This window comes from Rhincodon typus, chromosome 19, assembly GCF_021869965.1.
Source record: "Rhincodon typus isolate 14 chromosome 19, sRhiTyp1.1, whole genome shotgun sequence".
NCBI classification, from domain to species: domain Eukaryota; kingdom Metazoa; phylum Chordata; class Chondrichthyes; order Orectolobiformes; family Rhincodontidae; genus Rhincodon; species Rhincodon typus.
This window is the reverse complement of record NC_063350.1, coordinates 28,342,391-28,362,429: the sequence shown is the minus strand read 5'-3', so window position 1 is coordinate 28,362,429 and position 20,039 is coordinate 28,342,391. Positions and strand designations below refer to the sequence as shown.

Sequence of the window (20,039 nt, the reverse complement as noted above, 5' to 3'; positions counted from 1 at the left end):
CACTGATTAATTGGGTCAATGGACTGAGGAGTGGCAATAGATCTTAATTTGATCAAAGTGAGGTGTTGTATTTTGGTAAAACAAACGAGGACAGGACTTACAGGAATTGGGATGTCATGCTAGGCCTCTTCTGGAGTACTGTGCCCAGTTCTTGTCACCCTGTTATTGGAAGGATATTAAGCTAAAGAAGGTTCAGAAAAAAAAAATTACCAGAATGTTGCCGGCAATGGAAGGTTTGAGTTATAAGCAGAGGCTGGATAGGATGGGATTTCTCTCCCCCCACTCAAGAGGTTTATAAAATCATGAGGGACATAAATAAGGTGAATGGCAGGTGTCTCTTCCACAGGATGGGGTACTTCAAGACTAGGGGGCTTATTTTTAAAGATGAGAGGAGAAAGATTTAAAAAAGACATGAGGGGCAACTTTTTTTGCGTTACAGTGGTTTGTGTCTGAAATGAACTTCCACAGGAAGCGGTTGATATGGAACAGTTGCAACAAGTGCAGGAAGGTGGGTACTAGTTTAGTTTGGGTTATGGTCGGCATGGACTGATTGGACCGAAGGGTCTGTTTCCATACTGTATGACTACAATTCAAAAAGACAAGCATGTTAACTGTTAAACATCTCTACTGTATACTGATAGCATTTCGTGAATAAATTGCACCCCCTAGTGTTTTGTTTTGTAGTAACAGTATTTAAACCACATCAAGAAACAAGAGCCAGAGTTGAGCTTGCTCCAGTCACCAAGATAATGGTTGACCCCTTGCCTCAGTTCCATCTTCCTGCACTTGTCCCCATAATCCCCAATTCTATTAGCACCTTATCATTGACACGAATTGAATATACTCAACAGGCATGCAAAGTTCTCTGGAACAGAGAATTCCTAAAATTCACAATCCATTTGACAATAAAATCTCATTTCAGTTTTTATCAACTGACCCCTTATTTTGAGACCATGAACTGGTGTCCCAGGTTCCCAGCCACAGGATGCATTTTCTCAACATTGGTCATTTGCATTCTAATAAGGATTGCATATATTTCAATTAGACCACCTCTGATTTTCCTAAATAGAAAAGAGACCATAGACCCAGTCTATTAAAACTGTTCCTCACAGGCTGATCTGCCCATTCTGGGAATTAATGTAGTCATCATCATACTTCTGTTAGACAATATATACTTCTGGGCTGGTGGGGGGTGCACTGTGTTAAAACACAGACGCAAAGCCAAAAGCAAGTTCTGTTTCAATTCAGAACAGTTTCAAACCCAACAGAAGGCCAGTTTACTTCTGACAATAAAATCAAAAAGAACTGCAAGACGCTGCAAATTTGAAACACAAGAAATTGCTGGACAAACTCAGGCAGCATTGATGGAGAGAATGGAGAGTCAATGCTTCGGTCCAGCAACTGTTCGTTAGAACTCTGTTTACTAGTTCTGAAGAAGAGACAGTGGACCAAAACATTGGCTGTTTTCTCTCCACAGATGCTGCCAGACCTGCTGAGTTTCTCTAGCAATTTCTATTTTTGTTTTAGTTCTAGATCTGGCAATCTCTAGGCCAGAGCTGGAAAGAAGCCTTAAGCTGCTTGAACAGTACTTAATGTTTTTGGAATTAAGTAAGAAAAGTTAGTGTTTGCACCCGTTGGAGGAAGACTCACAGAATCACTTTGAGAATGTGCAGAAAGTCACCGATAGGAAAGACTTCTGACCTCACCAGTTGAGTAAGAAATTTTGAAATGAAGATAGGAGCAATACCTCAAATTTGGGTTTAGTGGCTGTAAAGGGTATTGTTGGGAAAATGGTTGCATTTGCCGGTTATGACAAGATCTTTCCAAAGTGCTTTATGTAGATTTGATTCATTTTTCTTATGTACAATATACTTGTTTTCATTTGTTATATACACATTGACATCCTCGTGGGTTTATGTTCAGTGACTAACAATCAATCACAGTAACCGAGCTACAAAAATAAAGAACTTATACTACTTTATCAAGTTAAGTTTCTTGTCTAGTATTGCAAGCAGCTGGAGTCTTAACAGTACCACAAATAAAATCAGGACTGCTGCTCCAAATTATTTGATCTGGTAAAGTGACAGTGACATTCTCCATTCCTATCCCAAAGTTGCCACTAAATGATGACCATCTTTATTCTGAATTTTACTAAGCACTAATGTGCTATCCAGCAGTTGCACTCTATCACTGAAACCACACTCCCCACCCCCAACAATAAATAAATCACTAAAATTAGTTACTACAAATTAACTTTAAAGTTCAATACTATATTGTTTACTTCAAATTGTTTTTAAGAGGTCAAGATGCACAGGTACATGTTGGGAAATTTTCTGGACTAAAAAGAGAAGTAGTAGATAAATGGTGGATGCTGCAGAAGAGAGGGGAAAAAGTGATTTTATCGTTGGCTGACTGGCCCAGGAATGTTTAAATACTGGGAGAAAATAACTGGAGGAGAGGAGATCCTGACATGTAGTAAGTGGACAGACAGGCTGTGAGCATTCAGAATGGACTCCACTGGATATGTGAGCATAAAAGATGGAAAAGGAAGCTGGAAAGAGAAGGTGGGGTGGGGGGGGAAACCATGAAAAACACTGACGAGTAAAAGCTAAAGGAAAATCCAAAGGCATTTTATAAATATTAGGGACAAGCGGATAACAGGGAAAGTGGGTCCCAGTGAAGGACCTAAATGTCTGATAGGTTTGATTGAGAATTTTTTTTGAGAAAGTGGCTAGCTGTATGTGTGCATGACGGTAATACAATGGACATAGTCTACCTGGACGTCGGTAAGGCTTTTGACAAGGTCTCACACAGGATACTGATCAAGAAAGTAAGCAGCAACAGGATCCAAGGTAATTTGGGAAATTGGATCCAAAATTGGTTTAGTGGTAGAAGGAAGAGGCCGAGATTGTTTGAGAGACCGTGTGCCTGTTTCAGTGGCGTACCATGGAGTTCAGTGTCGTGTTCCTTGCTGTTGAAGTGCCCACTAATGATCTAGGCATGAATGCAGGAGTTTTAAATCAGTCAGTTTGCAGGTGACACAAAAACTCGTGGTGTGATAAATAGTGAGGAGAATAGTCTCAGGCCGAAAAGGACAATACAGACACAGGTTGGTCAGATGGGTAGAACATGGCAAATGGAATTTAATCCTCAAAAATGTGAGGTGATGCATTTTGGGAGGACTAACAAGGAAAGGGAGTACATTATAAATGGCAAGACCATAGGAAGTAGAGAGGATCAGAGAAATCTTGGTGCGCATGTCCGCAGTTCTTTGAAGGCAACAAAATAGACGGATAAGATGGCATATGGGGTATCTGTCTTTAGTAGTCCAGGCATTGAATACTGGAGCAGGGAAGTTATGATGGAGACGTTAGCAAGGCCATAGTTGTAATGTGTACAGTTCTGGTCATTACATTACAGGAATGTCTTCATACAAGACAGCGTGCAAAGGAGATTTATCAGGGTGTTGCCTCAGCTACAGCATTCCAGCTATTAAGAGAGAGATTAGATAGCCTGGGATTGTGCTCCTTGTGGCAGAGAGGTGACCTGATTGAGGTGTACACAATTATTAGGGGCAGAGATAGGAAACAGCTTTTCCTCTTAGGAGAGGGATCAATTACCAGAGGGCACAGTTTTAGGATCAAGAGGAGGAAGTTGACAGAGGATATAGGAAGTTTCTTTTAAATTTGGAGGATGGTAGCTATATAGAACCCACTCCCTTAAAAAGGGTAGTAGAGGCAGGAATGATCACAATATTTTAGTCTTTAGATGGATCACTTGAACTACCACAGCATATATAGCTACAGGCCAAGTGCTGGAAAATGGGACTAGAATAGGTAGGTGCTTGATGACCCATCAGGATGAGATGGGGCTGAAGGGTCTCTTTCCATACTGTAAAACTCTGACTAAAGAATGCTACATTGTTGTCGAAAAACACTATTTTACATGGTATAAGTTATTCTGTGATATGACATTACATCATCTAAATTACAGTGACCATCACAAAAAGGACCTGTTATCATCCTACAATATAGGTGACTAGTCATGATATCGTTCTTTTGCCATAAAGAAATCAGCTCATTTCTCACAATCAAACTCCTTTTACATCATTGTTTCCATCTTCAAGCGCAGAAGTTGAAAGTTGAATTGAAAACAAATAGAAGTCACCTTTCCTTATTTGCATTCTCTTTCTAAGTGTGTGAGGAACAACAGTTGCAGTACAGGAATGACTAACAAAGCGTATGGAAAGGGAAAGAACACACTGTTAAGGGGAGCACCACAGTCAATCAAGAATTTAAAAAGAGCACAGATGTTGAGGTTGGATCAGTTTGATGCAAACTAGGAGGTGCAGTTAGTCAGAATTTTCAAAGCAGCCATTATGAAAATGATTGGCTTGTTTTCTTCTCAACCATGTTGATAATTACATGGAGTGAAAAAAAGGCAGTTTCCAAAAATTCAACTACAGACAAATACTTTAGAATCAAGTCTCAGGCTTCGAACGCAAAAACAACCTTCACTGGAGAAATTCTCCAATTTGTGTGAAAAGCAGTATTTCATTCTGAACTTTATTCTAAGGACTCTTTAGCTCCCGATAATGATTTTTCACACATTTAACTGCTGGTTTAGCTACTTTCCAATTACTAATTACCTTAAAGAGACAAGCAAAAAGCACCTTGCTTTCTCAGTTTGATCTTACTATTTCCATTAAGATCATTATGAAATTAAACTACTTGACTTGTTCACATTTCTGATTTCTCATTTTACCCGATTTATTTTTATTATTGGTGGTGCAATAACCTGACAATTATTTATTTCACAGGCCACACTTTCAGGTGTGATAGCTCTGAAAGGCAACATGGCAAATAAATACTGGACACGAGGTGTAGAAATCACATTATTTAAAATGCTTTACCTGTACGATTTCTTAATGTCCTCTGGCGTAGCATTTTTCTCAAGTCCCAGAACAACGTATAGTGTTTCCCCTGAGGTGGACAATGAGCGCTGCCTTTGGTCAGCCATTTTACACTAAGAGAAGTAAAAAGATAATGAGAAAACACAAACAGACGTTTCTCAGCGAACATAGATTTAGTTCAAATGGCATTTCAAAGCAAATGACGACTTAACCACTGGAAATATGTTACAGTAGCACTATTTTAGAAATTATTAATATGTGAAAGAAACAAATTTAGAGAAAATTGACCTAAATTTTTCCAGTGCATTGTATCTGTGCTGACTGATTAAAAACTGCATCCTCTACTGTTTAACATGGATGTCAGTTGTAACTTCGAAACCTCCAAAGCTGTAAGTTATGGTGAAATGCATTACATTTAAATTAATTAAATTTGCTGAATACATGTGATGACTGAAACTATAATTTCTCACATGCTACAGTAATTACAATGGATTGTTACATTACGTACAGATGTTAGTTTTTACAATGTATTTCACAAGCTATATTCTACATCATTGCATTACACAACTTCTTATATTTCAATGTGCAAGGAGGTTCAAATTACATTTGAATTTTTGCTACTTGTCCAGAAAAAAAAACTGAAAATTTGTAAACATCTATCAAATTGAGACAAAGACCTCCGTACACCCATCTGTAAAACTGTACAGAAGTGGATTTCACTACATCTGATCTGCAAATTTTATGGGCAGATGCAGATTGAAGATACCAACACCACACAGTGCCCCTTTGTTAACTTTACCGTATTGCAGCCAATACATGACACACAGTAAACATATGCATTTATTCATCTTGGCTGCACATTTACAATAGCCTTTTAAAAAAGTTACACTTCCAGTGTTGACATTTTAAACTAGATTTTGATTTCATGAGTTTTAGATTACTGTCATGGTTAAATATTCAACATTTTGCCCCCGCCCATCATGTCCATCTTTTACGTTTTACCAAAAGTGATTCAGATTTTTAACACACTTCTTAGAAAAGACAAACATGGTTATTTACCACTAATGAAAACAGTGTGCTCACATTAAATACCAGAAGGCAGACATTTAAGTTGTTACAGCATAGCTTTCGCCACGAGTAGAAACAATCCTGATTTAATATTTGTCATCACAAGTAGTCTCCTGATGGATTTATAGGCAAGTCATCATTACCAGAAAGTACTCGTCCATATTGCTGCCTGCCAGTAATACTCTTGAAATTCAGTAAGTTAAAAGACAAAAAGCCAGAAATATGAAAGACACACATTATGCTGACAAGAAACAATATAACAATAAAATCTGAAGTATTAAAAAGTGATTAACAAATGCCAGTAATTGACAAGGGTGCAGTATGAAACATAATAAAGAATACTTGGCAAGGATTTCAAATGGAAAAAAAATCTTTGACCAACTGAGTCAATTTTTGACAAGATAACAGAGACAATGGTAATGCATTTTGTAAAATCTACCTGAATTTTCAAAAGGCCTTCAACTGATGTGCTCCATAATAGTCCAATGAATACTGTCAGTCAATGCACGGTTGAGCAAATAACAGAATAAACTGGTAGCTGGCTTGACTCAGATAGAAAACGCAAGTGAATAAAAAGGATAGTCATTCTGAGTGATAGAAGGGAAATTTCAGAAGGATCCATGGCAGTATCAATGCTGCACGAAATTTACAATGATTTGAACTTCAGAATCAAAAGCAATTTCTAAATATGTGGTGCTGCCTTCTGAATTGTTTGCTGCATCTGTATACAAACTATCAGTGACGTATGAACAAGAATACCAAGGTCTCTTTGGACAAATACAATTTCCAATCTCTCATCATTTAAGAAATGCTCTTCAATCTTGTTGTTCCTCTCAAAGTGGATGGTCTCAGTTACCCACATTTATTTTCCATTTACTGTGCTCTTGTTCACTCACTCAGCCACTCTAAATCCCCTTGGAACCTCTGTTTCCTCTCATTTCCATCAAGTTTTGTATCTTTCACAAACTTGGAAAAATTACAACTGGCCCCAGATCCAAACTATAGGTATGGATTGTTAAAAGTTGGGATACGAAGCCCTGATTCAATAGTACCTCACTTGTAGCAGCCTGCCAACCGAGAATGACATTTATTCCTACTCATTGCTTATGGGGAAATTTGGCTTGGAAGTAGATGATCAACCCTGATCTAGAGTGGTAGAGCAGGGCTGAGGGGCTGAATGGCCTATTCCTGCATTCATGTTCCAAGGAACATACTCACTGACATATCGGTTGGGTGCCACCAGACCATTTGGCACCTGACTTCATTACAACATTGGCCCAGGCATGGACAAGTAGTAAACTCCTTAGGAAAAAAGAGGTAAGAATGACTGCCTTTGGGATCAAGATAGCATTTGACTGAGTATGTCATCAAGAACCTAGAAAAACTGGAGTTAATGGGAATCAGGGCGAAACACTCTTCTCGTTGTAATCATATCTTGCACAAAGATGATGGTCATGCTTGTTGGGGACCAATAATTTCCGTCTCAGGGTATCACTGCAGAAGTTTCTCAATGTAGTGTTCCAGGCCCAATTAACTTTAACTGCCTCAATCACCTTCCCTCCATCAGACATTGTTCTGTATCATTCATAACTTTCCAAGTATTAAAGTAGTGCCTGTACTCCTGTGCAGCAAGACCCAGGCAACATCCAAGCTTGAACTAATGGATAGCACAAATGCTAAAAGTTACTTAAGTGGCAGGCAATGAATATTCCAAAGAGAATCTAATAGTTTCCCTTTGATATTCAATGGCATAAATCACAATTTCCAGTCTCTTCATCCTGAAAGTAAAGATTGACCAGAGAATGAACAAGACCAAAGTTCAGGAAATCAGAATGACGAAGTAGTTTGGATAGACATGAAAAATGATAAATGGAAAGAAATCACTTGGAGAAATGTTGTATAGGCCCCCTAAAATGTAACCACAGAGCAGAATGGAGTATCAAGGAAGATAATATTGCGAGATTCTTGGAAAAAGGCATAGTAGTAAATCATGGGGGAAATTTTGGTCTGCAGAATATGTAGACTAGAAAAATCAGATGAGCAAAAGGTAGCCCAGGTTGTGGATGGGGGTGCCAACATACCATCCACTAATGCTTTAGTGATGTTCCATCACTTCTAAGTCCTGAAATTGCCTGTTGAAGTCCTCCAAATTCCTCGGGTGTGCAGAGGTCTTCTGCATGGAACCATTTTTCTCCACCCTAGTCTCTATCCTTATCCTGCACTTCACAGCTTGTTCAGTTTTGACATTATGTACGTAGTGAACCCGAAAATGAGCACCACACATTGTTCCTTGACTTAAGAAAATTTACGACTTCAGGCATATCTAAAAATATTTGTGGGACCTTTGATCAACTTTACTACCTTAGCATGGAAGGTTAATTCACTGCAGCTCACGTTGAGTTTAACACGCAAGGCCTTAAACAGGGGAGCTGAAGGGCTCTTGTTCAAGTCGAACTTGTAACCTTAACAGCAACTTTCATTGCATGAAAAAGTTCATAACCTTACTCACTGTTGCTTGCTGGCAGATTTATACAGTGGTAATTCATAAAGAGGCAGGAAAGCAGGACCTTTTCTGCAAAATACAACAAACTCCACATTTGCACGAAGTAGAGCTGGCTCATCAACAGTTGTGATGGTGAAATAATTACACAGAGGCTGGTATCCCATCATCAAATCACCCTTTATTTACTTGTGAACAATACACTGGCTGCGGCCAGCCAGCTCAGAGTCAGTCCCCCAAACAGAGGAGATTCTAAATGCCCTGTTTATATTGGTCAGCCAGGGGTTCCTGATTGATTGGCCCAGGTTAACAACCCCAATGTTCTTCTTGACCAGAAGATGCACTTCATTCCAATCATTATATCCCTCCCCCTCCAAGTCCCGGGATGTAGGTCTGGTCTTTCTCGTAGCTTTTCCTGCGACGTTTTCACTCCAGATCCAGTTCCTCTGACTCAGATTCTAATAAGTGACATGTACCAGACTGTAGCCCATCACTTGCGCCTGGAGTGTCTTGGGAGAGTTTCCTCCTCTTCTTCTAGCAGAAGCAGTATGGAGGCTGCATCCATATTGGATGCTGAGTGTTCCTCAGCACTAGGCACCAGGGAGAACCTATGGTTTCTGACAGGCCTTCTGGCTGTTCCATGGGGCCAGGTATGTTTCGTTCCAGCCCAATTTGCAAGGCAACACTTTCAGGTCTGTCTCACCTACCCAAACTTTAAGCCACGGGACCTGTCCTCACGTCAACCTCACCTCATACCCATACTGGGCCATTCCCACAGTTACAGCACTAAACTTTGTCCCCCGAATTAAACCGTCTCTCTCGCTTCGAGGCGGCACGTGGCCAACACTGGTGCTCCTGCTGCTGTTTCACACCTCCAACCCAACCAGGTCTGGAACTATTAGGTTTAAACTTGGTGCAGAGTCTTCTCCCCATCAGCAACTCCGCTGGAGCCATCCTTGTTGTTGCGTGCAGGGTGGTCCTATAAATCGAACAGCAACTGGGACAGTCTGGTATCAAGTGACACTATAGCCTGACTTCAATGTTTGGACTACTCTTTCCGCTAGACCATTGGACAATGGATGGTGTGAAGCTGTCCTTATGTGCTGAATGCCATTCAATTTTCGGAAATACTCAAATTTCCTACTGGTAAATGACGCCCCATTGTCCGTGACCAATACTTGTGGGTGTCCATGTATCGTGAACAATGCTTGCAGCTTCTCAAATAGTCATCCCGGAGTTTGCCAAATGAACTTTATGCATGTTCAACCACTTTGTGGATGCCCATTCAAATGGCCAGGAACATTGAGCCCATAAAAGGATCGACATAGTCAACACGCAACCAAGTCCAAGGTTTACCCAGCCACACCCATGAACATGGAGGTGCTGCTGGTGGCACCTTTTGTCCTTTTTGGACTCTTGCACCTCCCCACCAACACAGCAATGTCAGCATCCAACCCCGGCCACCAGACATCGCTTCTTGCCAGTATCTTCATCTTGGAAACTGCTGGATGACTCTGGTGGAGTTCAACGAGCATCTGGTGGTGACCTTTACTCAAGGCAACCACTCTTGCTTCCCAAAAGTAGTATGCTGTCCCCTACAGTGATCCAATCTCACCAGGTCCAGAAAGGTTTCAATCCTGGTTGCGGTAACCCTTCTGTCTCCCCCATTACCACCAGCTGTTTTAGTTTTGCTAGGATGGGATCGGTTTTGTCCATAGTCAGATATTATTAGTGGTGACTGGAAGGGCATCCAGGAAGTTTAAAGCCAAAATGGATCTTCCAGGAGAATCACCACCAGTGAGAAGCAGCTCAAGGCATCCGTGTTAGCCACTTGGCTTCCTGGACAGCGTTCTAACTTTTACTTGCATGCGCTGAGAATAAGGGCTCAACGCTGAATTCTCCTGAAAGCTATGGGCAGCACCATCTTGTCTTCCTTCAGTAGGCCTAGCAGGGGTTTGTGATCTGTTAAAGTGACAAATTCCTATCTGTAAAAAGGTACGGGTAGAACTTCCTCACACCAAAAGATGACTACCAAACCTTCCTTCTCCATCTGGACATACTTGGCAAAGTCCGGGAAGCATATCCCATTGGGAGTTCCTCTCCGTTGGGCCACCTGGCAGCCAGCACTATCCCAATACCATACGGGGAAGCATCGCACCACTTCTCACTTTGCATCATAGTGGGCCAACATCTTAAGATGATGATAACTGCTTTTTCACTTCCCTAAAGGCTACTTCTTGACTATACAACCAATTTCAAGGCTTACTCTTTCTCGATAGCAGGTGTAAGGGTGCCAAGATGGAGGCCAGGTTACATAAGTTTTCCGTAATAATTCACTAACCTAAGGAAAGTCCATTGCTCCGGTACAGATGATGGAGCCGGGGTTCCTTTGATCTCCCTCACTTTCTCTCCAACGGGTGTACGCCTTTAGAATATTTAAGCACTATGTTCAAGTTCTCCAACGGCTCTTTATTGGTCTTCCCCAATATTGGTACGTCATCCAGATAAATGGCCTTTGTAAAATGTTTGCAAAAGGCTGCTGGAAAAGGGCACAAGCTGATGATACCCCAAATGGCAGTCTTGTATATTGATATAAATCCCTATGGGTATTAATTGTACCATACTTCTGAGACTCTTCATTTAGTCAAAATTGCAGATAAGCATGAAGCTAGACATGAGCCATAAATGACAGCCCCCCTGCCAACTTTGCATACAAGTCCGCCGAGTGATCGGGTATTTATCCAGCTGAGAAGTGCTTTACCATTTGCTTAAAATCCCCACAAGGGCGAACTGAGCCGTCAGGCTTCACAATCGGTATGACCAGATCTGCCCATTGTGCAAACAGCATTAGTTTGATGATTCCTTTGCTCTCCAGCCTCCTGATTTCTGCCTCTATGTTTGTCTGTAAGGCAAATGGCACTAATTGTGCATTGCACAAATCGCAGAATTGTTTCCTGGTCAACATGTAAACTGGCTTTGCGCCCTTTGATAGCCCCAAGCCCTTCCTGAAATATTTCCTGGGTATTACATTAGGACTTCAGAGGCAGCTGTTTTCTAGTTGAAAATGTTGACTTAATCTAGGTGAATCTTTTTCAACCAATTCCGCTCCAAGAGGCTAGGGCCTGAGCTTCTTGCTACCAAAATCGGTGGTAACAGCACCAACTGCTTCTCATAGGAGACCAGAACCAAAGTTTATACTCTCAATTTGCAACAGTTCCCCGGTGTATGTTCTCAGTTTGGCTAAGGTCTTAAGGGTTGGAGTCCCAAGAGAATCTCATTAAAGACGGATTCTGCAATCATAGATACAGCTGCACTGGTATTGACCCCGATGGGAACTGGGTGACCATTTAACCAAACATTAATTTTAATTGGTTCCGGTTTGGATGTCGCTAATCAACTTAATTGTTCCAACTCACATAGGGAGACTTTCCAGGGTGTGTACTCTCCTGGGTACGAACATAAGTTTTTAAATTCAAGTCAGGCCTTGTAGGCCTCCCATGCTGACTCGAGTCTGCATACCAGCAGCAACTACAATGCCTTGCTGGCCCAGATCCTGAAGAGCTTTTTAAGCCACTCGGCAGAGGCTGGTCTTTGTTGTGGGATATGCCCTGTGTGAGGCTCTGCGATCGCCTATTCTCAAGTGGTTTTCCCCAAGCTCCAATCGGACAGGCGAGGGTGTCACTTCCATTGGGACGGCCCTGTAGCTCCTATGCTCCACTTGCTGCAATTTCTAATGACAAAGCCAGTTGCAGTGCCTGTTTGAAATCCAGTTGCGCTTCTGCATGGTTATGTCATTAATACCCCATGACTGTCTCAACATCTTGTTCAGGGTTAACCCAAAATCACGTGCCTCTGCCAGTCGTCTCAAGCTCGTCAAGAATCCCAATATGGATTCCCCTGGTTCTCTAACAGCTGAATAAAACTGACAGTATCTCAGAACTAGTGGTGGTTTGGGGCAGTAATATTCCTTAACCAACTCAATCAGCTCTTGGAAGGTTTGTGTCTGGTGCTTGTGGGAAAGTTAGGCCAGTTATAACTGAAAATGCTGCAGAAGTCAGAAGGATTACTCGTTTTTCATCTGCCCCAACGTCATTTGCCCAGGAAAATATGTTGCATTCTTTACGCATACTGGGCCCAGTCTTCACTGCAGGATCAAACTCGTCAAGCTTCCCAAATAAAGGCAGAGTGCCAGAAATGATTACCCCACATACTGTTTTCTCCCAACACCACTGAAGTAACTGCACAGAGGCTGATATCCTGTCACCAAGTCACACTTATTTACTTATGCACAGTACACTGGCTGAGGCCAGCCAGCTCGGTGTCAGTCCCTTGAACAGAGGAGATTCTAAATCCCCGGTTATATTTTTCTCCCCCCTTGTTAATATTGGTCAGCCAGGACTTCCTGATTGACCCACCTTAGCAACCCCAATCAAGGATCTTGTTGCCAATAAGATCTACCTGCTTCCAAACACCACAGATGGAAACCAATTTCTTGATCAGAATGTTTTTCTCAAGCCATTTACCTTCTGAATTTGTAGTTGATATCTTCATCCTTTGTTCTCTTAAGGGGCAAAAAGGGTGAAGGGATCCTCTAATTATGTCCTTTACAAAAGCACAAAAACCAAACAAAAATCAACTCGGCAGTATCTGTCATGTGGATGGATTCACTGAACTGCAGTGAGAAGCATTCAGTCTTTCAGGTCCTGCTGTAGTTGCTGACGTATTTAGAGAAAGTTTCCACTTGTCTTATTACTGTGGAAGCATCAAGTGACATACTTTGGATTGTCATTATTTCTTCTTTGCTCAAAGTCTTTGGAAACAGTCATAGTTACTGCTTTTCTTTCAAAAAAAAAAATACCTTCCCATCTGTGAAAGGCTTGTGTTTGGTCAGAAGATGGCAAACATGAAATGCTCCTTCAATGCAGGCCTTACCTTTTGTTGCTGGTTTTGGAAAAAAAAAGACTGCTGAGTTTTCACAAAGACCTTCAGCTCACCAAATTTCTTTGTCTGCAGCAAACTTTTCTAGGAAAGCTATCGTGAATTCACTGTGCATCATCGTTTGGTACCATTCCAATTCTCTGTTTTACTAATTGACATTCTTTGGTGATGTTCAAGTAAAATGTTCTCATCTTTTACAGTTGTGAAAACAGAAATTCATTTTCACATCCTCTATGGAAGCTGTACATTTTTGGATTCTCTTCAGGTGGTCTAGGTTCATCACTGATCATTGTTGCTTCATCTTGCAATTTGTGACATCACACTGCCGTTGGTCACACTGCAGGTAAGCCTGTGGATCTGCAACACAAACATTCAGAATGCTGCTACTTGCTTTTAGTGTTGCTTGGATATTGGACACAGGGGAATGGCAGCATATCCTGAAATTTTACTTCTTTTTGCATAGGCCTATTAGAAAAGCAGCTGGGAAAAAAACAACTTCAGGTCTACACAGAACACATTGGTTCCTTGTATATTTCTTATTCATTTGTTTGCAGTGTCATCATGTAACCTGCTTTACCCTGCAATGGCAGTCCATTAGGACCAAACTGAAACATGATGCAACAAGCTGGCAAAGTTTAAGAGCAAGCATTTTTCTCTAGCTATGCGGCTTCTGGGAGCAGAAGTCATGCAGCGCCATGATGATGTACCCGTATGTAACGAGATTAACTGTTAGAGACTCTGTTCAGACAGTTGATCACATTCTCGGTTAAAGTTCAGAATCCTATCTATTAGTTAAAGCAAGGTCATGCATCACCCCTCAAATTGAATAATGCTAATTCTTTGTAGAAGCAAAAGATCCTGCAGGCAATTTTAGATAAACAAAAATTCTTCATGCATCACCCATGGATATCCTTAAAATTCTCTTGTCACACCTATCCTAATCCCTCCGAAAAAACCTCCAATAATCAGTTTAAAATTTCCAGTACTGTCTCCCACCTCTTATTTTCAGGAGTGATATTTCCAAACAGTTCAACAAAAGGTGTCTAAGTTTAAAGGAACATTTTCCCAAGTTAAGGATACAAAACAAAAGGTTGAAAACCCATATCCTTTTCCAGCATTTAAAACACATATTGCTAGGTAAACATTAAATGAAACTGCATTTTCCACCTCAGCTAACAAACAGATGTAACTTAGGAAGACAGTAATGTCAGGAAAATGGATGCTATTCTTTCAATCATTCCTGAGGGCATAATCAATAACATCAAATTATGTGAATAAGTGTCTTTATATAGTTTTGATAACTATTACAGCATTTACCAAAACCTGTCTTTATCTAAGGCACAAATTATAACTGGCAAAGACCCATCCAGGTAATTGGAGGAAATCGGCAGGATTGATCTCAATAGACACTTCATGAAGCTTAGGAAAGGGATCAGATAGCACATGAAGGCTTGGGTTCAAATCCAGTCTTGATATACAGATTAAGTCAGTTGCTTTTCCAGATGTGTGCTGCCAATATCCTGCCTGTAAAGTAGCCACTATACTTGTTGATGGAACACATCATCCTGACAGAAACAGCGTGGGAAGGTTAGGCCTTTAAAAGGGCTGCAGATAGTAAAATAGTGTGATGTGGAGGTGCTAGCGATGGACCGGGTTGAACAAGGTCAAAAATCACACAACACAAGGTTATATTTCAACAGGTTTATTTGAACACAAGCTTTTGGAGCATTGTCCCTACCTCAGGTGTAATGACAAAGGAAGTATCAAGACACAGAAATTCTCAGTAAAAAGATCAAAGAATTATACAACTAATGCAAATGTATTAATAACCCTGAATTGGCTGGCTGACTCCCTCCTGCTAAATCCTTAATCAGTTAGAAAGAAAATGCAGGTTTCGATTCATTAATATGCAAACTCTGAATTGCCTTGTGATTTTTGACCTTAAAATACAGTGAGACTTGAGACTTGTTGTACAAGAGTTGTGTTCATGAATAATTCAATATTCCTGATCTTTTGATGATTCCTGCCTTAATTTAGAGACTTTCAAAGATTGTAAGAGAACAATAACAGGGAACTAAGCACCCGAGTTCTTGCAGCCTTTCAACAATTTCATTCTGAAACACCTATTCCAGGAAGTGAATCAGTTTCCAAGTGGGGAGAACAAAATGAAATTCTGGGGAAAAATGTTTAGCAGTGAAAAAAAATTAGTACAATAAGGAATATTCAGAAGAGTTGGCCCTAAAGATATTTTTTTAAAAAATGGCCTTACCAGAGGAAAAAGTGATAGCAGTACTGATGTCACTTCTGCTGACTGTCTGGAACAGTTTCTCACATTCAACACTCAAGCCAACAAACAGACCCTTGGCCTATATTGTCACTGAACTCTTTGACAGTCCCCCTGCCAGCAAGGCCCTCGAAGACCATGGAAACTAACCACAAGCAAATGAAGCAACTGTTACCAAATGTTCCATCTTCAGTAAAATGCAAGAAAAAAAGCTTAAGATTGGTGAAAACTCAACTAATCAAAGTTTGCACTTTTGCAGATAAAATCTGCTTGCAATAAAAAAAATTAGGTGGTCTGGGATTGTAAATAGTGTTGAAATGTTGGAACGACCCCATTTTATGAAGTAACTGTTCTAGGAGAGGGCAGACACCTGAAAGGAGAAACAAAAAGGTGCGTTCCTGGTAGCAGGTTGGTCAGCAACAGCAAAAAATCACAGCACCTCAAACTTTTAGAGAAGCAAATTACAAGTCAACATTCTGCACTATGTTAGACAGTAGAATATTTCATATTTGTTAGCACTACCAGTGACAAAAAAAATTGTTCCCGTTTGTTTAGCTAGGACTTCAAACTGCCTCAAATCAGATTCACTTGAGTCTAACGGGAAGAATCAGAGTCTTAGCCCATCATTGACATTTAAGGTCCATTAATGAATATCAAAAGGAAAAATACACTGAATGTTGAAAATCTGAAGTTAAAATCAATGCTGGAGAAACTCAACAGGTCTGGCAGCACCTGTGGACAGAGGAACAGCACAAACGGTGAAGCAATACATCAAATCCTCAGTTCTGAAGAACAGCAACATCAAACTTGAAACGTCAACTTCGTTTTACTCTCAATTCATGAACAAGACTGCCTAGTTAATCAGGAACAGCAACCCTGGGGTATCGTGTGGAGCAAGCAAACAATGAAATCAATCAAGTATGATTGATTGTTGCAATTCTTTAATACTAGGTGAAACATCTTGGGGTCAATTTAATGACCATTACTTTGCTCGTTTCTCTACTACAATCACCCCGTAAGCCGCTTTGTTATTAGCGGTTTATTACACAATGGAGGGGACTTAATCTCTTAAAAGTGGTCGGTAGGCAACAGGAACTCCTACCAAATGGCAAGGTGAATTATAAGAGCAAATCAAAGTGCATGACGACAATGATGGTCAAAACATTGGTACCTAATGCAATTGGTTGTTCAAGGATATGCAACATGAAGTTTCAGCTGCTGTTACTTTACCTTTTGTAACCAATTAATTGAACCATGTACAAACTATACATCAAATTATATGCATAACCAGTCTCCAAAATTCAGTCAGTTGTTATTGTATAACAACCTGATGACACTGGGTCTTGAATACAATAATGTGCCAGCCATCTTTGATGTGATCTTTTGTACTCGTCTTTACATCGCTAACTACTTAGAATCTGTGGATCCAATGGTTAAGCAATCTTTCTCTGTAAGGTCTCTTGGCTGTTGAGCATCATAGGTAACTGTTGTTTGAGCTGAAATTTATTAACATGGCCCAGGGATAACACTTAGAACATTCCCTGTTAGCATGCTTCCAAATAGTAGCATACGGTGTTTTCACTCACCAAATCATTAGGGAAACTCAATGGCTAAAAGCAGGAACATACTGTTTATGAATGTTTGGATTTTAATCCACAAATATTGAAACATAGATCAGTCCAGAGACAGGGTGACTGGATTAATGTATAAAACCTAGTGATAGACTACACACCATTCTTACCTTGCACAATAGTGCTTCCAGACAGTCTTAAGAACAAAGGCAGAAAATTGAACAAAACATTTGCTGGAGTCTAGAAATCTGCATAATTTTTTTTTGCATTCTCTCCCCTTTCCCTCCACTATATTCAGCTGGTTTATTTTTTCTAAGGGCTTACCCCCCAAAATCGACCTACAACATGGTAGCTGTACAAGAATAGCCATTGTAGCACTGGAAAAATGCTGTCAAGCATGGCATTTTTATAAAATTGATTGGCTATAAAATAAAAGACAATGGAGTACAAAATTAGGGAAGTCATGCTAAAGTCTATGCATAGCACTAGTTTGACCACAGGTGGAATACTACAAAAGATTTTAGCCCCATATCCAAGGAAAGATGTACTGGTATTGGAGGGAATCCAGGGAAAATTCATATTCAAATCTCAGATATGGAGGGATTTTCTTATGAGAGGAGGTTGAGTAGGTTAGGCCTATACTCATTGGAATTCACAAGAATGAGAGAAGTTCTTATTGACTCTCAGGGCAACTGACAGCAGGTGGAGAGGTTGGTTTTCCCTTCTAGGATATTCTAATAGGTCACCTGTTTAAGACTCATGAGGAAGGATTTCTTCAGACAGAAATGTCAATCTAGCATTCGTTAACACAAAGTTCTGCGGAGGCTGCCTCATCAAGCATATTCAAGGTTGAGATAGACAGATTTTGCAATCAGTAAGGAAATCATGATCTTGATCAAAAGAGGTTCTACAGATGCTTCTCCACCAGGGGAGAGCAGTATGTTTTAACAGATAATGGACAGCAGATGCTGGCCATGAACATGGTCAGCACTGGGAACTGGTTCCACCTGGGAGACATGTATGCTCCAATAGATGAGCTCAGCACTGGGCTTTCTGGGAGGAGTTTGCTGTTGATGTTAGAGCATGACGATTTGAAAGCTCTCTGCCTAACCTCCCATTAATCAACCATTGGAAGTTCAGAGAATGTAAAATAAGTTACAAGAATCACAGACTTCAGTCCGTGAACTGAAAAGGTGTCCATGATCAACAACTTCAGAAAATCAACCATGAAATAATCATACGCGCCCGTGGAATAACAAATTGTGAAAATCACTCATGTAATCTGAAAGGATGACTTTAAAACTTGGAAGTAGTTAATAAAATTGGATTCATTGTCCTGGGATATTAACAAAAACGTTTGCCTTCATCTGGAGCTCAAGATTGACACTTGCAACCTTATGGCGGAGTCAGCATTTGCTCCCAAAAGTAATGAAAGTTCAAAGGCTAAAATAATCAAGAGGAGAAAAATGGTAGAAACACCTGGGGATGTTTCTCTACAGTCAAGTATAGAACAATTCAGAATCAAGTATTTCATTGGTCAGACTGCTACTTGTTAGGGGCATGTTCAATTCATCCTTTATTCTGTCCCAATATGCCAGGAGCCCAATGTGGGTGGCACATTTTATTACACTTAAACGTTTCCTACCACCAATCTTTGTTGTCTATTTGGCTCCAATTTTTGATTTGGTGTTGAATTATACAGTTTCAGCTGTTGCTGACATCCACCCAGAATTCGATGTAGAACACAAGATTCATCTGGGTTAAGGATACTACAAGCTAAAATGGAGATATTTATTTCAATAGCTTAAACTTGGTTCAAACCAAAAATACTAGAAATAAAAAAAGCATGGGAACTCCAACGGGACCAAATTGTGCAATTGTGTAGAATGCGATAGCAATTTGGCAGCACACTTCCATTGTCCCAGTTTCTTATTTCCATTGAATGGGTTGGTGAAAAATATGCATCAATAATTAATCTTATCTATTTATCCATCACAGGGTGTGTCAAAGCAATGTTTCCTGCTTCAAAATATATTTCACACAAGAAAGGAGGTTGACACATTTCTGTACAAATATTAGTAGCACATGTAGTCAAATCAAGCGATTGCAAATACAAAAATATTGTTAACTGCTGCTTAGCTTTTCAATTATTTAGTTACCTCACTGTACACAGCATTTGGCATTTTACAAGAAGCATTACAAAAGAACTGAAGGGCATTCTATTAAAAGGTTAATTAACAGTAGTCAAACAGGAGGCTGGAAGAACACAGCAAGCCAGACAGCATCACCTTCTTTCCTCCAGATGCTGCCTGGCCTGCTCTGCTTCTAGCCTCCTGTTTGTCTACCTTGGATTCCAGCATCTACAGTTTTTTTTTGTCTCCAATTAATGGTAGTACTGAGGATTATTCAGAGGAGAAAAATATCTGCAGACTGGATAAGAGAAACTAGTACAATGGCATGTTTCACCAAATTAAAACCTTGGTTAGATCTCAATACTGTGCAGTTTTGATCTCTCATATAGGTTTGACATTAATTATCAAGCAAAAAAAAAAGTAGGATCCTACATCGGTTTGGGGGGGGGGGGGGGGGGGGGGAGGGGGGGCTTACAGGCAAGTTGTTCAAGGCTTGGTGCTAAAATGTCAAGAGTTAGCCCCATTCCCAGAGAATAGTGGACCACTAGAATAGGCTGGCAATCATAATAAACATGGATTCTTTGAATCCTTTAAAATCACAGCTAGACCTGTATGTGGCTGGTGCAGAGATCAC

The 20,039-nt window shown here is 40.4% G+C and overlaps 1 protein-coding gene across 1 annotated transcript in view; it reads right to left on the bottom strand.

Moving 5' to 3' along the window:
* Window positions 1-20,039, bottom strand: part of LOC109933384 (dnaJ homolog subfamily C member 5) — a 66,342-nt gene that overhangs the window by 17,879 nt on the left and 28,424 nt on the right. Inside the window, exons 3-4 of the mRNA XM_048608564.1 lie at window positions 4,913-5,025; window positions 577-583 (exon numbers count right to left, since the gene is read on the bottom strand). Of these exons, the coding sequence (XP_048464521.1) occupies window positions 577-583; window positions 4,913-5,025 (120 nt within the window). The remainder of the gene's footprint in view (window positions 1-576; window positions 584-4,912; window positions 5,026-20,039) is intronic.